The sequence below is a fragment of the Passer montanus genome, unplaced genomic scaffold (genome assembly GCF_014805655.1).
Source record: "Passer montanus isolate IOZ18808 unplaced genomic scaffold, ASM1480565v1 scaffold55, whole genome shotgun sequence".
Taxonomy (NCBI): domain Eukaryota; kingdom Metazoa; phylum Chordata; class Aves; order Passeriformes; family Passeridae; genus Passer; species Passer montanus.
Window position 1 is genome coordinate 4,922,440 of NW_024370485.1, and position 18,001 is coordinate 4,940,440.

The 18,001-nt window shown below is 38.6% G+C and overlaps 1 protein-coding gene across 2 annotated transcripts in view; it reads right to left on the reverse strand.

Annotated features, from left to right (window-relative positions):
• The window catches only part of RFX4 (regulatory factor X4), an 87,040-nt gene that overhangs the window by 29,282 nt on the left and 39,757 nt on the right, over positions 1–18,001 (reverse strand). For both annotated transcript variants that reach the window (XM_039725608.1, XM_039725606.1), the window contains exons 5-11: positions 13,938–13,999; positions 9,277–9,490; positions 8,358–8,435; positions 6,409–6,572; positions 4,354–4,454; positions 2,502–2,560; positions 765–909 (exon numbers count right to left, since the gene is read on the reverse strand). In XM_039725608.1, coding sequence (XP_039581542.1) covers positions 765–909; positions 2,502–2,560; positions 4,354–4,454; positions 6,409–6,572; positions 8,358–8,435; positions 9,277–9,490; positions 13,938–13,999 — 823 coding nt within the window. The remainder of the gene's footprint in view (positions 1–764; positions 910–2,501; positions 2,561–4,353; positions 4,455–6,408; positions 6,573–8,357; positions 8,436–9,276; positions 9,491–13,937; positions 14,000–18,001) is intronic.

The following is an 18,001-nucleotide window of genomic DNA, read 5'->3' on the forward strand; positions in this document are numbered from 1 at the left end:
AACAGGTAGGTTCACAGGAAGTGAGATTATGTGAAAGATGTTAGAGACAAAGCTCTGCTGCCTCAAAACAACAAAACTCAGTGTGCTTCAAGTTACACCTGATCTTATAACTATGCAACACTTGCTGCATGATGGAAGGAATATTTTGTATTTGCAAAAGACCTTTAATTGTAAAACCAATTTGCCAATATCTCCAAAGTCACTTTCAAGTCTATACACTCCACTATACTAGACAGAAACTAAATTATCCAATGAGCTTGTCTGATATTGGACTTCTACTTTGTCATAACAATTCAGGGTGAAAGTTTATCCCATCAAATGCTCTTGATTATGAAAACACTGGGTAAAAAGGAGCTTTTAATAAACAAGTTTACAAGGGACTCAAATACACAGCCACTTAATTGCAAAAGCCATTAAAAAGAAAATTCTTCTGCAATTCTACAACAGGAAACATGTTCAATGGTTAACTCACAGATTTAGTTTGCTCAGGTTCATAGAAAAAATCTTCCGGAATTTGCTGCAAGTTTTGTGCCATTGGCTGTTCTGGGTACTAGAAAGGAATGCATCAAGGAACGGTGCCCAGATCCTTGCCCCAAAACATAAGACCTTTACAGGGCTTTGCCTTACATTTTGGTAAATGTCTCTATATTTATCTTAAGCCTCCAAGGAAACCAATGGCTGCAAAACCAGCACTGCTTTCTCTGAGCTTTGTTTGCAGCAGGAAGCCAAGTTCACCTGGCTTTATTTGAAGATTCTGCTCTTACATTGTATGATGAGCTTTCTGTGTTCCTCCCGTGAGTCCTCCATAGTATAGAGGGTTTGTTTGGTAATGCTATTCAGATCCACATTCCTCCAGTCCTCCAGCATTTGAAATGTGATGTCTGCACTGTGGATCACTGTTCTTGATGCCTGTAATCCAATCCAATCTATTCATTAGTTCATGCTTTATTAGGTTAAAAAACAGGCTTTATCCCCTTTTACGCTTCCTTAGCTGGGCTCACTAAGTTGATTCTCCTCATGGACCCCCACCCACCAGCTTGATGTCTTATGGATATTACAGGGCCCTCTAACAAGAGAACTCTTCAGTCATTTTGCCTACTTTAATCAACTGCAAGTATTTTGACTGCATCCAACACAAACCCTAATGAGCAACACTAATCTGATGCTGCCATTGCTAGACCCCTCAATCTCTAACAGCTCTGCTGGTTTTCATTTCAAACATCAGTTCAGAACAAAAAAAGCACCAAAAAAACCACTCAAACCAATACCAAACAAACCCCACTCAAGCCCTCTCCGATCTATGAAGACTCATTCTTCCCTCAGCCACATGAAAAGGTTATGAGGCCTCCTAATCAGGTCCCTGTCTTGGCTGGTTGGGACAGGGATCTGCTGTTGGTAACGGGGAGGATGGACTGAAAGTAAAGGAAGTGACACAAGGCCATGGTCATATACACAGATCTCCGTAAGTTAAGCAGAGATGATAACGCACACCAAGGTTATCAGCTTCCCCGAGGGAGTGATGCACTTGAAGAGTTCTTCACCTAAGAGATTTGATCCCAGGTTTGATGCAGAAGGTTGTGGTTTCTTTATTTCCTCTGAATGGCTATGGACCTCCAGAGTGCAGTGATGGTCTATGCTATTTGGGGAAAGGTAGCACAGGTGTCTTTGTCTCCACCACTAAAATAATGGCAGAAGAAACCTACCAAAATTTCTCACAGGAGTGTTTTTTATTTCCCTAGAGCTTCTTTCTGTGGGCTTCACCCCTCACAGGGTTGAAAAAAAATTAACAACTAGAGCTTCTTTCTGTGGGCTTCACCCCTCACAGGCTTAATCTGGAGTTTTGGATACATCTTCCAAAAGTGGAGCTTTTAGGTGAAAGGGGAAAAAACCTATCCCCTCCAATACATGCATGAAACATTAATGAATTCAATGCATTCTATCCCATTTAATACTACCCAGAATTTGGCTTCATGACTTTTTACAGGTAATTCTGATGTAAACTGGTGAAAACCAAACACTTTGGGGTGCCTTCTATATTCACTTGCTGTGGTTACAAGAACAAGTCTATTTAAAACCCAGTTCAGCTCTTTTTTCTTTTACTAAGTTGCATTTAATTTATAATATACAATTAGACTTGGAATGTATTGTTGGGCATGTCGAAATTTTTCTTGCTTTGCAACTGGCCTAATACAATCAGCTCTGAAATCAGTGGAATGTCTCTCATTTATTTCCTGGAAATGAGCCGTCTCTTCAAATCAAATAATAATTTTGCTTCATGAAAGTACCCTGCTGAATTTAATGATCAGAGGTTACCCCTTGGCTAGAAAAGCTTTTTTCAGTGATTGCTTTTTCATTTTGTTGAGGTGGCCACAACAAATATTGGAGACAAACTGTTAATGTGATCTCCTCCTCTGAATAAAGTCCAACTTGTCAATTAATAAAATTATTCAAAAAGGCAGTAAAAATGGCATTCATCAAACTAGAGTAACCAAAATACTTACTTGGCAGAGATGATTTAGGGATGTCTGTCGCCGTAGTATTTGTGAGAATCTTCTGGACACTGCAGGAAAGAAAATATACATATTTACATACTGTGCTAAATAAGTATAATTACTTCAGAAAGTATTAAATTAAACAAGAACAAAAACAAATATTTATCCAGTTTCCTGTACAAAACTGTGGCTACATAAAATGCACTCAACTAGTCCAGTTTTAACTTAATTTAAACCTTGACCTAAACCCTTAATCTGGATGCTCAATCAATTTTAGAGGCATATTACAAGCAATTATTTATAGATGCTGTGAATAATGACATGACAAGAGAAACAGAGGACAATAGAAAAGCTTTGCTTGTCCAGCATAGCAAATTTTCTCTTGCTACACAAAGGAGCTAGAGAACAGAAAGAACTATTTAACAGAAAGAAAAATGTTGCTGCAAGAATAAGTGCACATAAAATAACAATAGCTACATTATGTGTGGAAATGAGAAAAGGTTGCTAAATCTTCATGCAATCAAGTTTGGAGGAGTCTTTTGACTGGACTAGTAGGGGCTAAACTCTGATCCAGTTTCAGGTAGAATTTGATCAAAGTTTCTGAAATTGCATGACATGCTAATACATTATGGGCTGAAATGGTCCAGGAGGTACTTGCCAGTCCTCTGTTCCCAGTTTAGCTCTTTGCAAGTGATATGGACCTTGTATTAAGATATTTCTTATTCTAGGAAAATGAGCTTGTAAAATGTTATACTGTGCATTTCTTTGTCTGAAGTCAGTGACTTGGGAACTGCAAAAATGACCAAAGCTTGCTGGTCCTCATGTCAGTACCTCCAGTGGCTGTGTACCCTGTCACAAATTCTGATGAGGAGGAAACAGCTGCAGAGGCAACAAAGGCTCATGTAAAAGGCAGGGTGCACACAATATTTTCCTTATATAAAAAGGACCATATTTGCAGATCTATCCAAAGAGATGTTAGATGTTGTCACAGAGTGAGCTTTCCCTCCATACTGTACATAAAGGCAGTTAAAAAATACAGACTGAGAATGACTAGAGAGTGCATTGTCCATCTCTTCTGTCTGCCGGTAAGACTGGTAAAGATTTTGCTGTTGAAGGTTCTCAATATTTTTGAACGGAAAAAAAAGATGTGATAAAGCATATTTTCAGTTCAGACTTTGTTTAATTTTTAACACAAATTAGTAAACAGTTCAAACCACCCTGAAATTAGTTGTTCCAACTTGCATCCTGACTGTTCTCAGTAACATATACACCTAATTTTCCACGCTGATCAAAATAGTTAATCCTTCTCCTAAATTAGTTTTTTTTTTCCCCTTTAACTTTGTGGTGTGGAATTTAGTGCTCATGAAAGGCAAAGAATTGAGGGCTGTGAAATAAAGCAGGCTTTATCAATAGGTGATGTGCACTGCAGGCATCTACAAAGCACGTTTGAAAAGGACTAGTGCCCTTTCCTGTGGTGACAGGGTAATTTGATCTCCTTCATTTCTAACTCTGGCACTTTTTTGAGCAAGGGCCTCAAGCTGTATTCAAATTCTGCTAGCCTAAAGGTTTGTTTAATAATTTTCCTTGCCTAATATCATCCTTAATGTTTGCTTACTATCAACAAAATTAATTTCTTAACAGAATCCACAAAAAAGGAAAATAAATTCTCATTTTGACTGTGCCCGATTTCACTAAATGAAATTCGTTCCCATGAACAAGTGGAGAGTCTAAGTGGATGAAAGATTTATAATGATGACGGCTTTTAATTCCTCAAAGAACAGTAGTCTCACTTCCAATTAATTTGTGATCAATAAACCTTGTCCTTCCCTGTTTAATAGTAGAGAGATTTGGCAATACATACACTCAAATTTGATATTTCGTAGGTTTTCTGGTAAATCATGAAGAGCTACTTTCAGCCACTCATCCAGCTGCTTTGCAAACTTTCGGATCACCTGTGTCAAACTGAAAAAAGAAATTACAACATCACACCACGTTTATTCTGTGCATTGCACTATAAAAGCTGTGAACATGTGAAGACCGTGAGTCATTTATTTACAACTCATTATTATACAGAGTTGCTAACATATTTTGGTTTGTAGGCATGAAGAAAAACTTCTGAAACTTCTGACAACTTTTGCAAGAAAAGCAAAATTTATCACCATGTTCAAAACCTTCCATCTCTTTTGGCATTGCCTTGATACAAACAGTATTTTTACTTTAAATAAAATCATTCCTACTCTCTACAAATATGAATTCACAACTGTTTAAAGAAGACAATAAAAGCTTGGATTTCAGCTTGGTTGTGCATTTATACTAGGGGATATTCAAGTGGAGCAACAACCAACTCTGCTGCAGGCCAGAGCCACTTAGTGAGTGATGATGGTGGTGGGGAGGAATTTTCAGGCCAAGCCCACACAGGTGGGGGAACTGGAGGTGGAGCAGAACCTGCCTGCTTAGCCCTGCACAGAACTGGAACTTTCCCAGGCAAGTGACATTTCTCTCTTCTTTCTTGCTACCATTTCCCGATGGTTCCATCATTTCCTGTTAAACTTGGTAGGCAGCTCATTCTGCCCTTCTTGTTGGAATCCTCAGTAAAAAATGACAGTTCCCAGGAACAGTTGCGGAGTGTTGTGCAGAGGACCCTAAGAGTTGGTTCGGACAGACAAAGCTGCACTGCCTGTGGCAATGCTAGAAATGCACAAATGAGAGAGAAAGGATACAAGGAACTTCCCCCTTTAAACCAAGAAGCTTTTTCTAATTGTACTCCTAGCACACTGCACAGACAACAAGGTGGTAAAATAAACACGGTCATCAGCCTGCTCTGCTCCACAGAAACACCCAAAGAGGACAGGGGATGGATGACAACTGCTGGGCTCACTAAAAAGTGCCTTTTCTGGATAGCCAGAATTTGTTCCCAGGAAGTATCTCAGAGGATTCTGGCTGAGTCAGCAAGATTTCCTTCAGGAGCTTCCATTGCAATGAGACCCTTCTTCACCCCCTCCAGTGCAGGCTATGGCTTAATAGCCACAATCTGGCCCTTTATATGCATTACAAAAGTCTATATTCACACTCAAGTCTCTCCTTATTTGCTATGAAAGAACTAAGCAGCTTGAGAAAAGGACTGCTGTTCTGTTTAATCCTTCCAATGAAATAGATTTGGGGGGGTGAGGGGCAAATCCTGTAAAAATGTACATGTCCTATCAAGAACAGCCTATGCTTATAGCAGATGTCTTGTGTAAAATATTTTCACTTTAGCAGTCATGAAATGCACATAGGAGAGCAGAACAACATGAAAACATTTTCCTTGATCAGAGACACTTTAAAATCTTAAGGACTAAACATACAGTATCAATAAAAAAGTCCTAGAGCGATACTCTTAACAAATTACTCCATGTCAAGAACAAATCATGCAAATAATATTAAAGGTCTACAAGAATATTTAGACAAAGATGGCTTCCTGAGGAGCATACAAGTAAAACCAGAGGAGAAAACATGTTGACTGCATTCAGTGATTACACTTTCTGCTGTGGATTGTTAATCTCTGTCCTGCTTTATCTCTATGAACAAGAATTCCTGGACTCACATGAACACTAGGCAGGAAGAGACCAGCTGAAATCTACCACATGAATTGGAAAAGTGAATTTAGGTTGGATTTAGCTGAACGTTAAGAAAGCAAGAAGAAGGTGGTATCCTTCACCACATAAAAACCCCAACCCTCCAAGTCTTTAATAATACAAGTCTTGCTAAAATCTGAACATCTCTTCAGGAATGTGTGAGCTCTTCAACGCCTTTCAAATGACACTGTGATTTAAAGTCAGAAAACGGGTGGCAGCAAGAAGCTCTCTGAGAACTGGTGTCATTCTTGAGGAAAAGAAATATAACAAAGACAGCTGAGCTGTCTTTTGGGGTCAGTTACCTGTCAGGTAAGGCTTGTAGTACCGTTGGCATCAAAACTCCAGAAATTGCCTTGTACAGAATTGAGTCACAAACTCCCACTATATTCACTACAGTTGAAGAACCCAGTACGGGCAGCATATGGGGAGGCATCCCTTGCCAAAAGTGCAGAAGAAAACTTTGAACCTGCAATCATGAGAAGAAGCAGGAATGTTAAAGTTAAAATAATCAAAGCTCACAAATACGATTCTCTTTAAATGATCGTGCTTACACAGCTTTTGTTTTAGAGGTGGGCTAATGGGGTGCAACACAGGCAGGGCACGTTCCTTAACTACACAGACTCATACTGTAACACAGCACAAACTGGGAAAATCAACCAAAGGATGAGGAGACACTCGAAACTGGTGACAGGGAGCCTTTGTGTCACTGCAGTAGAGACACCCATGGGAATCATTGGATTTTTAGCTTCCATCAGTTGCTGATGAGTTTAGCTCTTTGGCTTCCACATGTCAAGCCTTTTTCTCTCTCTGCATTCTGTCCCTGTGTACAAAGGGATGCAACCTAGGCCTTGGTGGAGGGAGGGAGAGGAGGATAGCAAATGGCTTACAAAGGTCAATATAACATTTTCTGTCATTTCTTTGGAAAGAAACACTGCACTTTTGGATTTTATCTTTCCTCCACTATGAGGGAAAGTGGAGAAAAAGTGGCAAAAGACAAAAAACAGAAATAGGGGAGAGATTTCAGACACAGCAAAATATACCTCCGAAAATTTGAATGTAACATATGAAGGTGTTATTCAGAGAATGATATGATCAGTTCCACAGGAGTCAGAACACCAGCATTCACAAATGATAACTTGCTGCACACTCTGAAGTGAAGTAAGCAACCACACCATGTGTAGCAAAGAATATTTGCCATTTATATATCGTTGATGCTCAGCCCTGTCCCTACCACAGATCCTGATAAAACTAATAAAATACAGTGTCTTGCTCTTAAGAAACTATTCTGACACTTGCCCATCTAAATGTCCTGAATGAGTCAAGCATTTTTCTCACATGAAAAATTCTAGACTCAGTACAGTGGTGCAAAACTAGATTTAAACCAGAAGAATGTGAGAATTAAAGAAGAAAAGCAAGGAATTTTCTCCCATTGTTCAAAAGAGAGAGTCAAAAGACCCATTTCCTTTGATTTTTCCCCAGGATCTGAATATCATATTTGAATCAGGTCCTCAGTATCTCTACAGCCAGATTTGTTATTCTAGATAAGAAGCCATCTTCCCATGTAATATAAACCTGCTTGCATTCCAGTAACATTTTATTTTTCAGCTCTGTCTGTGTGCACTGCCAGCAACCCCTCAGATTCAGTAAGATATGAACAGGTACAAGCCTTATCCATCTCTAAGAGATGGTATTCACTACTGAGCAGTGTGTGTGTGTGTTCCTAGCTGCACTGCAGTACAACTGAGCAACTGGAGACTTCAGCTGCGGCTCTCTGGGATATCTGGGAGGCTGTAATTCCCCCCACCACTCTGCATTGCTGTTAACAGACCAGCAGAGCCCACTGTTGTTGCTGTGACACCTGCCCTGGCTCTGCTGAGCACACAGAGGAATTCCTTCAGACAGCTCAGTCCCAACAAAAAGCATTGAAAAATTGTGGTGGACACACTTCTCAAGTTGTAAGAACTGGATTGTCCAACATCTTGTAAAGGGATATTGCTACCTTAATCCTACTGGAGAACAGAGGGCAAAAACATTCTCATTGCTTTTGTTCCTTCAACTCACCCAGCATTATAAGTGAGATTTAGTGCTATCCGTCACATATTAGATATTCAAGTACAGCTATTGTCCCTTGCTCCTGAAAAGCACTGAGCACCACAAACCCCTAAGTCTGTAATATAATATACAAAATGAGGTGTCAAATCCATTGATACCTTATGGATCATTAAACTGCAACTGCAGTTTCTAACCATACCTCATCAAAGTTTGCTCTTATTACAGTGTCTAGTATCCGCTGACAGTGAGTCCTATACATCATAATAAAGGTAGAAACCTGAAAAAGAATGAAGGAGACACACAAAATATCATTCTGATTTAAGAAATTCTCTTTTAAAATACCAGAACATAGAGCACAGAAAAAGCAAGTTTTTTCCTTATCAATGCACAACTGCAAAAATAATGAAGTCAGTTAAATTGTATTTAGATTAGCTGCAAGATGAGTTTTCTTCTCAAAAGTAAATTCTCCCTTTGAATTCATGGATTTTTCTGTCAATAGGATTCTTCAAATATAAGAGGAGCAAAAAGCCTCAGTGAGATCAAAGACAAGAATGTGGCCCTAATTAGGACATAAAGTACTAAAAAACCCTACTCTTTTGTCCACTTCACATTGATACTACACATGTGAATAGAACCAGAAACCTAGCAAGCTCAGCCAACAGGAGCCAGAGCATTTTTGTCATATGGGCAGATAGGATTCTCTGAATTTCTACTCTAAAAGAAGAAATTCACTAAGTCCCTCTCTACTCAAGAAAGCATTAGAATGTTTATCAGTTTGCCATCAAGTGTGTTCACAGATTAGAGGGCTGGAACATATTTTAAAAGTTGCCCTCAAACATCACATAATTGTAAAAGTTGCCCTGCTTGTATGTAATGTAACTTTCAAAAAAACGTTCACGGGTGTTAGAAATATTGTACAGCTGATAGTGTCAGCTCCCCTATTTAAGGGAAGATATTTCTTCCTACTAGATGAAGTAATTCAGCCCCCCATAAATCAAGACAAGGCATTATTAAACTAACTTCTGTTTAAAGGCTTTATATATTAGACAAAGCTTTCATCCAGAGCAGGGGGGAAAAAGAAACCAAGACAAGCTGAGAAAAGATCTCCAAAGTGTTACCTTCTCCTCTGGCAGACTGGCTGGCAGATTTAGATCTTTGACATTTGGAAACTCTGGCAGCAATGTTCCCAGTTTGGATCGTGGTGAATACGCCACTGTCTGTTTGGTTACTTCTTTTTTTCCTGTTTCGTTGACCCAGGCTGCTCCTTTTTTAGAATACATCACATCATAATACTGGGAGTTTTCTTTCACTGCAATCCCATAATAATGGTACCTGATACATAGAGATGTGTATTTTATAAAGTAGGTTGTTTGGAAATTAAAGAAAAATATATGGAGTCAAGGGAAACTGATAATGCAAATTATTTCTACAGCAAAAAAAGACTGAACAATACTTTATACATTATCAACAAGCATTGATTTAGCAGCAGAACACTGTGGTAATATATTGAGCTTCCAATTTTCATTCCTTATGGCAAAAGTAATGTGACTGTTGTAGGACAGGAAAATTATGCACTTCCATTTTTTATTACTTCTTAGTAAAAAAAAAGCATCCTAAATCTACTTGTTGGCAGAGCTCTACTGTGCAGCTGCTCCTTTAATTCAGCAATAAGCAGAGGTACAGACCCTCTGAACTGGCCCTTCTGTTGTTATTTCAGCTCCCTGATTCTCAGGCTGTTGAGGTCCAGTTTGCTCCCTGAAAAGCACAAGTCTTTATTGCAAACGAGTTGATCAGAAATGTTTCAAAAATTAAAAATGCTTCAATTTCCAAAAAAAAAAAAGAGTGGGGGAAAGGCTTGTGCTGGAAAGCAATGAATGGCAGGAAATGTACAGTTCCAATTATTTGCTTCACACCCTAGCATCAGCACTGGGCTTTGATCAGTGAGGTATAGGATAGACACAGCACTAACTCTGTCTGTGACGCCACTCTGGGAATTACAGCGTGGCTGTGCTATGGAAACCTATCAGTAGCCCTGTGGCACAAGTTTGTGCTACCACTCAGCTTTATTATAGGTGCTGGTGGAAGCACTGGTTATCAAGCAAAACTCTTGCATCAAAGCAGCAGAGATTTTATCTTAGTCCTTCTGTAATTTCCTAACTTTTATTTTAGTTTCTCAGCTGCAGGCACCCAAACCATCAGCTAAATTAGTAGTGATTACAAAATGCACCACAAGATTACATTGCCAGTATACTTTTGCTTCAGCCAAATCCTACACAGATTTTTCAGTGATCCTCCACTTCTCTCCTTACACCTATCAGATCATCATGAGACTCTGTCTTCTGGATCCCACTATGATGGCACAAGAAGTTTCCATCTCTGGATGCTTCTTTGACTCTTCAGTCAGTTACTATTTCAGAGTGCTGTCACCAAATCTGTTCATTCAAACAGACACAAATCCACTTGAGGCAGTTCTACAAAGGTTATCAATGAAATTAATTAAAGAGTAGCATGTAAGTGATGGTGGTCGAAACTAACTGGTGACTTTTCCACTCACAGTCATTTTCCCACAGATGTCATAATCCCCAGTACAAAATAGTGGCAAAGAGCTGGAAGCCCAAACTCTTCTATCAGCAGACGTGGGCTGAGAGGAGGCCTGGGGTGATGTAGGAAATTTCTAGCACGTGGTTCCTGGCCATACCTACTGACACATTCCTGTTACAGGTAACTAATGGCAAGGGATTACAACACCAGCTGTAGGAGTTTGGCTTTTTTTTTTTTTTTTTAATCTTGAAGGGTAACACCTCCAGTTCTTGGTTTAAGTGCCCACTTTGGTCCCTGGAAGCTGCCAGGTGAGCACTGCACATAAGGGCCACAAAACTCACACATGACCTGTGTGCTACACCTGGGGTAGGGGAACCCAAAAGGAAATGCTGTGGGAAGCCAGCAGCACAAATTGCTCAGGGAAGGGCAGGAAGAGAGAAAAAGTCAGAGCAAGTGGGACTGAAAGGCTTGTATAATTAAAACTTTAAACAGGGGTCAGTCTTCTATCAAGTTTTGTCTTAAATGAGTAAAGGAAAAAAAAAAAAACCAAGCCTGGAAAATATAGTAGAATTCCACTGTGCTGTGTTTAATTCCTGGTATATTTCACTTGGTAGTAAACTGCATAGAGGAGGTTTGCACGTAGCTTCAAAGTCATATAGACAGTAGTTGCAAAGTTAACTCCAGAATTTTTCTACATAGCTTCTTCTTTCATTAATTTTACTATCCCAAAGTGCAAAAATTCACTGGAGTAGTTTACACAGATTATTTTCCAGTTATTTTTTGTGTTCCCATCAGAAAAAAAAAAAAAACCCTCAACTTAGTTCAATAAACAGGGCTTGAAAGTCTGATATGTAGAAAAATAATATGCAGACAACAAAACTGTTTCTGTGTTAAAGTGAAATACTTTTTACCCTCATCAGTCTCTTACATACAGCATTCCTTTTAAAGAAAGAAGCAAAATTCCCTACACACGTGTAGCTTCCACTCACACTGTATCAAATTGAAGAGTTTCAGAGTACAGTACAGAAAGAAATTGGCTTTTATGTTCAGCCGCCTTCTCACGGCTCACCTGTGGAGGAACTGTTTCTAAGCTCAGTGTGACAGAGAACAGCTGCATCAATAAACCAGCTGCAAACCAGAAAGCTCCAACTGCTGAGCATGAGTACAGCACCACTGCAGCTCTGAACTTAGTAACGTTACAAGGCAGCTGTGCTATAAAAAGACTGAAGGCAGAACAGTGTGAAGTCAGACATCTTAACCACTTCTGTGACTGAATTCCCTTTGGCAGTAGCAGGGAAGTGGAACAAAAATAATACTGGCAGCAATTGGTCAGCACAATTGGTGATAAAGGGACTGAAGTGTTAATGCTTAGAGTAATTTCTTTACGTAACACTTAACTGGAATGCAGTCAGATGTTTCTGAAAACAAAATCAGAGCTCAGTTACAGCTGTGCTGGGTCTACCAAGGAGAGTATTTATCTTAAAATATAGCGTGCAGGTACTTTGTCTGTATGACAGAAACCCCTCATTTGCTAGATAGGGAGCAGAACCATTGCACAAGTGGTGTGAAAGGAGTATGTGACCTGAAAGCTGCTCTGACAGTCAGGCAGGTTACACGAAAATTGTGCAAGAAATATTAAGTCTCAGTGAGAGTAAAGAGACAGCTTTTGGAGGTGCAAGACTCCCCTAGTCAGCAGATGAAGAGTGTCTTGCCCTCTGAGAGACTCCTGGAGTGGGAGAAGCTCTGGTTTGGAAATAGAGCAGTGCTTACTCCTTTCATTAAACAGAAGGACAAGTATCAAAAGTTGTAGATGATGCCAGGATGATTTGATGGCCAATAGGAGGTACTCATATGAATGTGTCCACAAAGCATCTTTACACACTTTCACTCTGTCTTTATGAGCCTCCACAAAACTTATATTCAGTACAAAATCCTGACTCTCTTTTGGTCCTATCATGCTTTCCTAGTATGCTGTTGGGCTAGCTCAGAATTTCCATCTGAGAGATTTCTGGTGGCTTTGATGAGTGGTGTTATGGCAACTCGGAATTTCCATTTGCGGCCATTCCCAAAATCAAATTTCAATTAGCTGCTTAAATATGTCTGCTCTAGAAAAAGAAATCTTAGTTATAAAATCTAAGGAAATATCAAGCTGGGGGGAAGAACATTTTGTCCCATCAAAGAAATACTGCTTTACATGGACCACTTATTAGAGGAGCGCAGTAAATCTGTCTTTAATGGCATTTCTTATAGAATCTTAGTTTCTTTTTTCTTTAAAGAGCAGGTCATTCTAGCTTTAGTATGCAAACTCCATCCTAATAGCATATTTAATTCTCAGCATTTAGCCATATTTGAAAATATGGCTTTATTTTGAAAATAGAGGCTTTTTGAAAATACAAAATTTTTCAAACACACCATCTCACATTTTCATTTCCTCTGCCATTGTTTTTCACTTGTGATCTGTAGATACTAAACTTTTGCTACTCTGTAGGATTCTGTGAAAGCTAGTCAAAAAAAGCAGATTTTATTATGTGAGGGGCCTTATGCTTGCCACAATAAGATTCAAAGCTCCCCTGGAAAAATTTCTTGGAGTCCACAAGCAGAAAAAAGTGTAAAAACATTGTTGTATCCTCTAGATGAATTGGTAGAATCAAAACTTATCAACAACTGGAAAAAGTCAAATATCCCAGAAAGCACATTCTAAATTCTGAATCAGTTTCTTAATCTGGAATCAGGATGAACTGTTTTCAGAAAATACCATCTTTTGGCCAAGGCAATAAGTTAATTGTTTGATCACCTAAAGGCATGTTGGATTTCACTACTTGGGGAAAATGGTGGTTAAATACAGGTTTGTGGGCAGTTTCAGTTTACATCAATGCATGTTCTTCCTAAATTTTAAAGAGCATTCTGACACTTGTTCTTCAGCCTGAAACATGATGCTAACTTCTCAGCTTCCAGCAGTAGCTCCATTACTCCTGAGTGTGAATGTCCTTCACGTTGCGTGAGTTGAGATGAAGAACAGTATGAAAAATATTCCTAATCAAATCAGTAAAAGGCTTCTCTTAGACACCTTTGCAGGATCACTGCTGAATCTATAAGATAATGTAACTACAATAGAAGCTCCAAAGTTGCTTTTAAGTCCCCAACTGCACAATTATTGCCTGTTCTCCTTCCCCATTCAGTAAAGCCAGAGCCAGATGGGCCCCTGTGAGAGATGATAATAATACCACACACTGCTTACTTTGATTGGCCTCTGGTTCCAAGTCTTCTTGTTGTAAGTTGTGGAAACTGTTGTCTTATTATCTGCAATTAGACAGAAGTGATATTAAGACAAATGGAAACACACACTTACCGATGCTTAAATTAATATGAAATTTTAAGACAAAAAAGCAGAAAAACTGTACTGTGATGTCTACAAAATATGTGGTAGGAGAAATCAGAAATAAAGCTCTTGATTTATTCCATTTATGAAAGGGGGGAAAATATTTTAAACTTCACTATAATTTCATTAACTACAATTAATTTAAATACTTTCAGAAGTTACTGGAATAGAACATATTTCCTTTAAAATCTAAGATCAGTTCTGCCTGAGCAGGAGCACCATACTTAGAACTGGCCTGCTACTTATGTCACTTTGCAGGATCAACAAAGTTCTCTACAGACCTTCACAAACCAGCCACTAAACACTTCTTGTTCTAAAATATGATTCTCCAAATGGGTTCTGGTGTTTGACAGGGGCATCACTTCTACCAAGGAAAACTCATCATGGCATTTGTAAAGATACCTCATCATCAATTTATCCTCTGTGGAAAACAAGTGGATCTCAGAAACAGCAGGATGTCATCAAGAATCCAAACTCTAGTGTGTCAGCAGACATTAAAAGGATGTTGCTACTGCAACCCAAAACTTCTTCAGGGCAGTTACATTTAAGGAAATAAATTAATTAATGTAAATTGTGCCTTAAGTCACCAGAGCCTCTATCAATGAAGGCTAATCCTGATGAAAAAGCTTTGCTGTTGTTGCTGGAAAGGAGATGCTCAGCACCCCCCAGGATTGAACCAGATTTTCACTGGCGTCTGTCATAGGAGTAAAAATTTTCTGCCAGAACAGTCATGCAACAAAAACTGCAGTAAGTCTTGAAGATTTACTTGCAAAGGAGTTTCTTCCTTTTAAAACACATTTTAATTGTGTTTTTGTTACATAAATCGCTAAATGCTTCCTCTTTGGAGGGTAACACCAACCAATATTAAGCGAAAGCAAGCCTGCAAGATGGAATATAACTGTTCAACTAGGAACAAAGTCAATTAAAATTGATTAAATAATATAGAATTTTTTTCTCCATTAGCCATTTTGCCACCATGATAAATATTTAATCCTGATTGATGACTGAAAGCTTTGGAACATGTATTTAGATCAAAAGGCACTATATAAATAAAGACATTACAATGTCACATATTTGACCATTTCTTCAGTACTTTTGGGGGGATTTTAGCAAAGGTACAACCATCTTCCCTTTTATCACTGAAAAATTGACCTGTGTTGGTTTCCAAGAGCTTTGCACAAGGTGGCTGATGTCAAAAATGCAGCAAAGACTCAAAGTCGCTAGGTTGTTCAGCTTTAATTTCTGGAGCAAAAATTCAGCAAACAGTAAAACACTTTTGTGGAGCTGTGAAAGTTCAGCCTAGCTGTTTGATAAATGAGCAGACAGGCAAGCAGCCCTTCTTTCTCTTTTTGTATGGATTCAATGAAGCCTGCCTAAAGAACACCACATGCTGTTCCAGCTACTGATCTAACATTCCGCAACATCTCAGCCTTCCAAATTCCCTTTAATTACACATTAATCCCACCCCTCTCTCTTTCATTTTCTGCAGACAGGGTTGGGGGCTCCACAAGGCTGTGGGAAAAAAGGCAGTGTTGAAGAACTACTTTCTGAGGATGGTTTTTTTGGGCTAGGGGATTTTTTAAAGATTGGATGTGTTAGTTTTTTGATTGGCTTTTTGAGGGAGTATTTTTGTGTCAGTTTTCATTTAGAAAATACCACTTCTCTCCAAAATCTGCTCTTACAGCAGTTGATTTAATATTAGAGATGGCTCTATTCTATTTTTCCTCTTGGAACAGCATCAAACCATATTACTTTCAAGTCTTTCTAGCAGCAGTGAAGTGTTACAATGCACACTGTAAATGCTACTTTATGAACCATATGCCGTGGGAGTTACTGGGATTTAAATAAATCTGCCAATTTCCACATACCAGGGCAGAGGTGATCAGGAAAACAGAATAATAATGAAGCAGTGGATCAGATGATCCCTTTTTCTTTTCTTTGTTGCTTTTTCAAATCCAGCACATTTGAAATAAGATACACTTCTCAGAATGTCTCTTAAAAGTATGTATCACTTAAAACACTATTCCCCGATAATTTAAAAAACAAAACAAACAAAACAAAGAAAATAATCAAGCAAAGCTTTGGAAAAAGAGCCAGGATTATTTTATCTAATGCTGCATATATAAAATATAAAATGGTATACTTACACCTAGGTGTTTGTACACATATGTGTGGTTATTAATGTCTGTGTTTGAAACAAAACAAGTCAAGTTCTAAAAGAAAATAAATAACTAAAAGAACTCTGTTCATACATATGTTTACATTCAGCAATGCTTATGCAAATCTCTGTGCAATGATACTGGTAAAGGTAGGAAGATTAGCCTGAAAGGGGAGAGGAAATCACATCAGGCATGACAAAGTGGAGTTCACTGTGTGCTGAAATCAGTGGGAAAAGTAGAGAACTAAACATGTGGTTTTTAAAAAATTTGTATCATTGTCAACCTGAAAAATCACTGCACAAATATGTCATTGTTGGTTTAATGTTTATTAACTTTTAAAGATCTATAGACAAAATGTGTTAACTTTACTGTTGTGTGGGGAGGGAAGTGGGTTCTAATTGCCAGACATGAAAATCTAGGTTTGGATCTGAAAACCAAATTGGATCATTTTCCTCCTCTCACAGTACTGAGGTTTGCACAAGCAAATGAATCAAGACCAGACCATGCAGTCTGAGCTACTTTCTGAATGGCAAGTCCCTGTTCTCACAGCAATTCTGGCTTCTCAACAGAAACATTGGTAAAAAGATCTCATGGGTAGTATCCAAGGGAATTTTGGATGAACAGATCTTTTACCATAGTCCTTCCATGGACCTAACATTTCATCTCGCACTTCTCCAAAGTGACCATAATTCCAGCTGCCCTGTAAAAACTGCTAAGTAAAAAGGTACAGGTTTTACATTTTCCAAGTTAAATTTCACCTAAGTCACACAGCAATTTTGACTTTTGGGCCTTATTTTAGGCTACCTGATTTTTGGCTTTGAAACACATGTAGACCAGGAATTTCACATGGAAATAGCTTCTGTCCCTACTATGTTAGCCTCAGAAAAAAAAATGTTCCTGCAATTTCTGTCTCAGTTACTGAACTTCAGTGTGTTCTCCCTCTCTTTTCTCTGTACTCTGCTAAAGACATGATCTTGCCTTCTGCCTACAGAAGATCTTCTATGCCTTTCTTGATTAAGAACAATAACACGAACTGCTTTGATGCTTCAGGTTTTAGCTTTTATATTTTTCAGATTCTATTCTGCTTTAGTGTGAAAGTCTAGGCTTCTTATTAGGGGGTACTAAGCTCTCTCCACAGAAGATGTAGACAAAACAATTCCTTCTCTAGATGGGGACCCAAGGACAGGCAATCCAGATCTCAGGCCCAAGAGCATAAACAACGGTGGACCAAAGAGAGAAAACAAGAAGGATGGGACTTCATGGGATAAAGCTGTAATTGGAAAATGAGCTCCAATATGCTAATGGACCAAAACTTATAAAAGTGTGAGACTCCCATGACCTGACATCCATTGTGTGGCCATTTTGGGTTGTGATGCCCAAGGTGGATCTATCTGAGGCCTCTTAATAAATACCTACTTTATTCTTTCACTCCATCTAGTCTCTGTTGTAGGTCAGCTTTCACAAGGCATCACTTTATCTTCTGGTGAGTGCTTACTGCATACATAAGATGAAGTCATTACATTATAAAACAACATATGTATAGTTTACATTTTTTCAGAAGACTAGTATATGCAGGTCAGCATTTGTTTAACATTGCTTCAGACAATCCTGACAAATGGTTTTTGGAATGTCTGTGCAGGTCAATCACATGGGAAGATAACAGGATTTTTATCCCACTTCAGCTTTTTAAACCTAGCAGAAGTGTCTGAATAAATTTGAATTAAATACCTAGTTACTTGTATTTTTGGTTATTCTTAAGGCAAT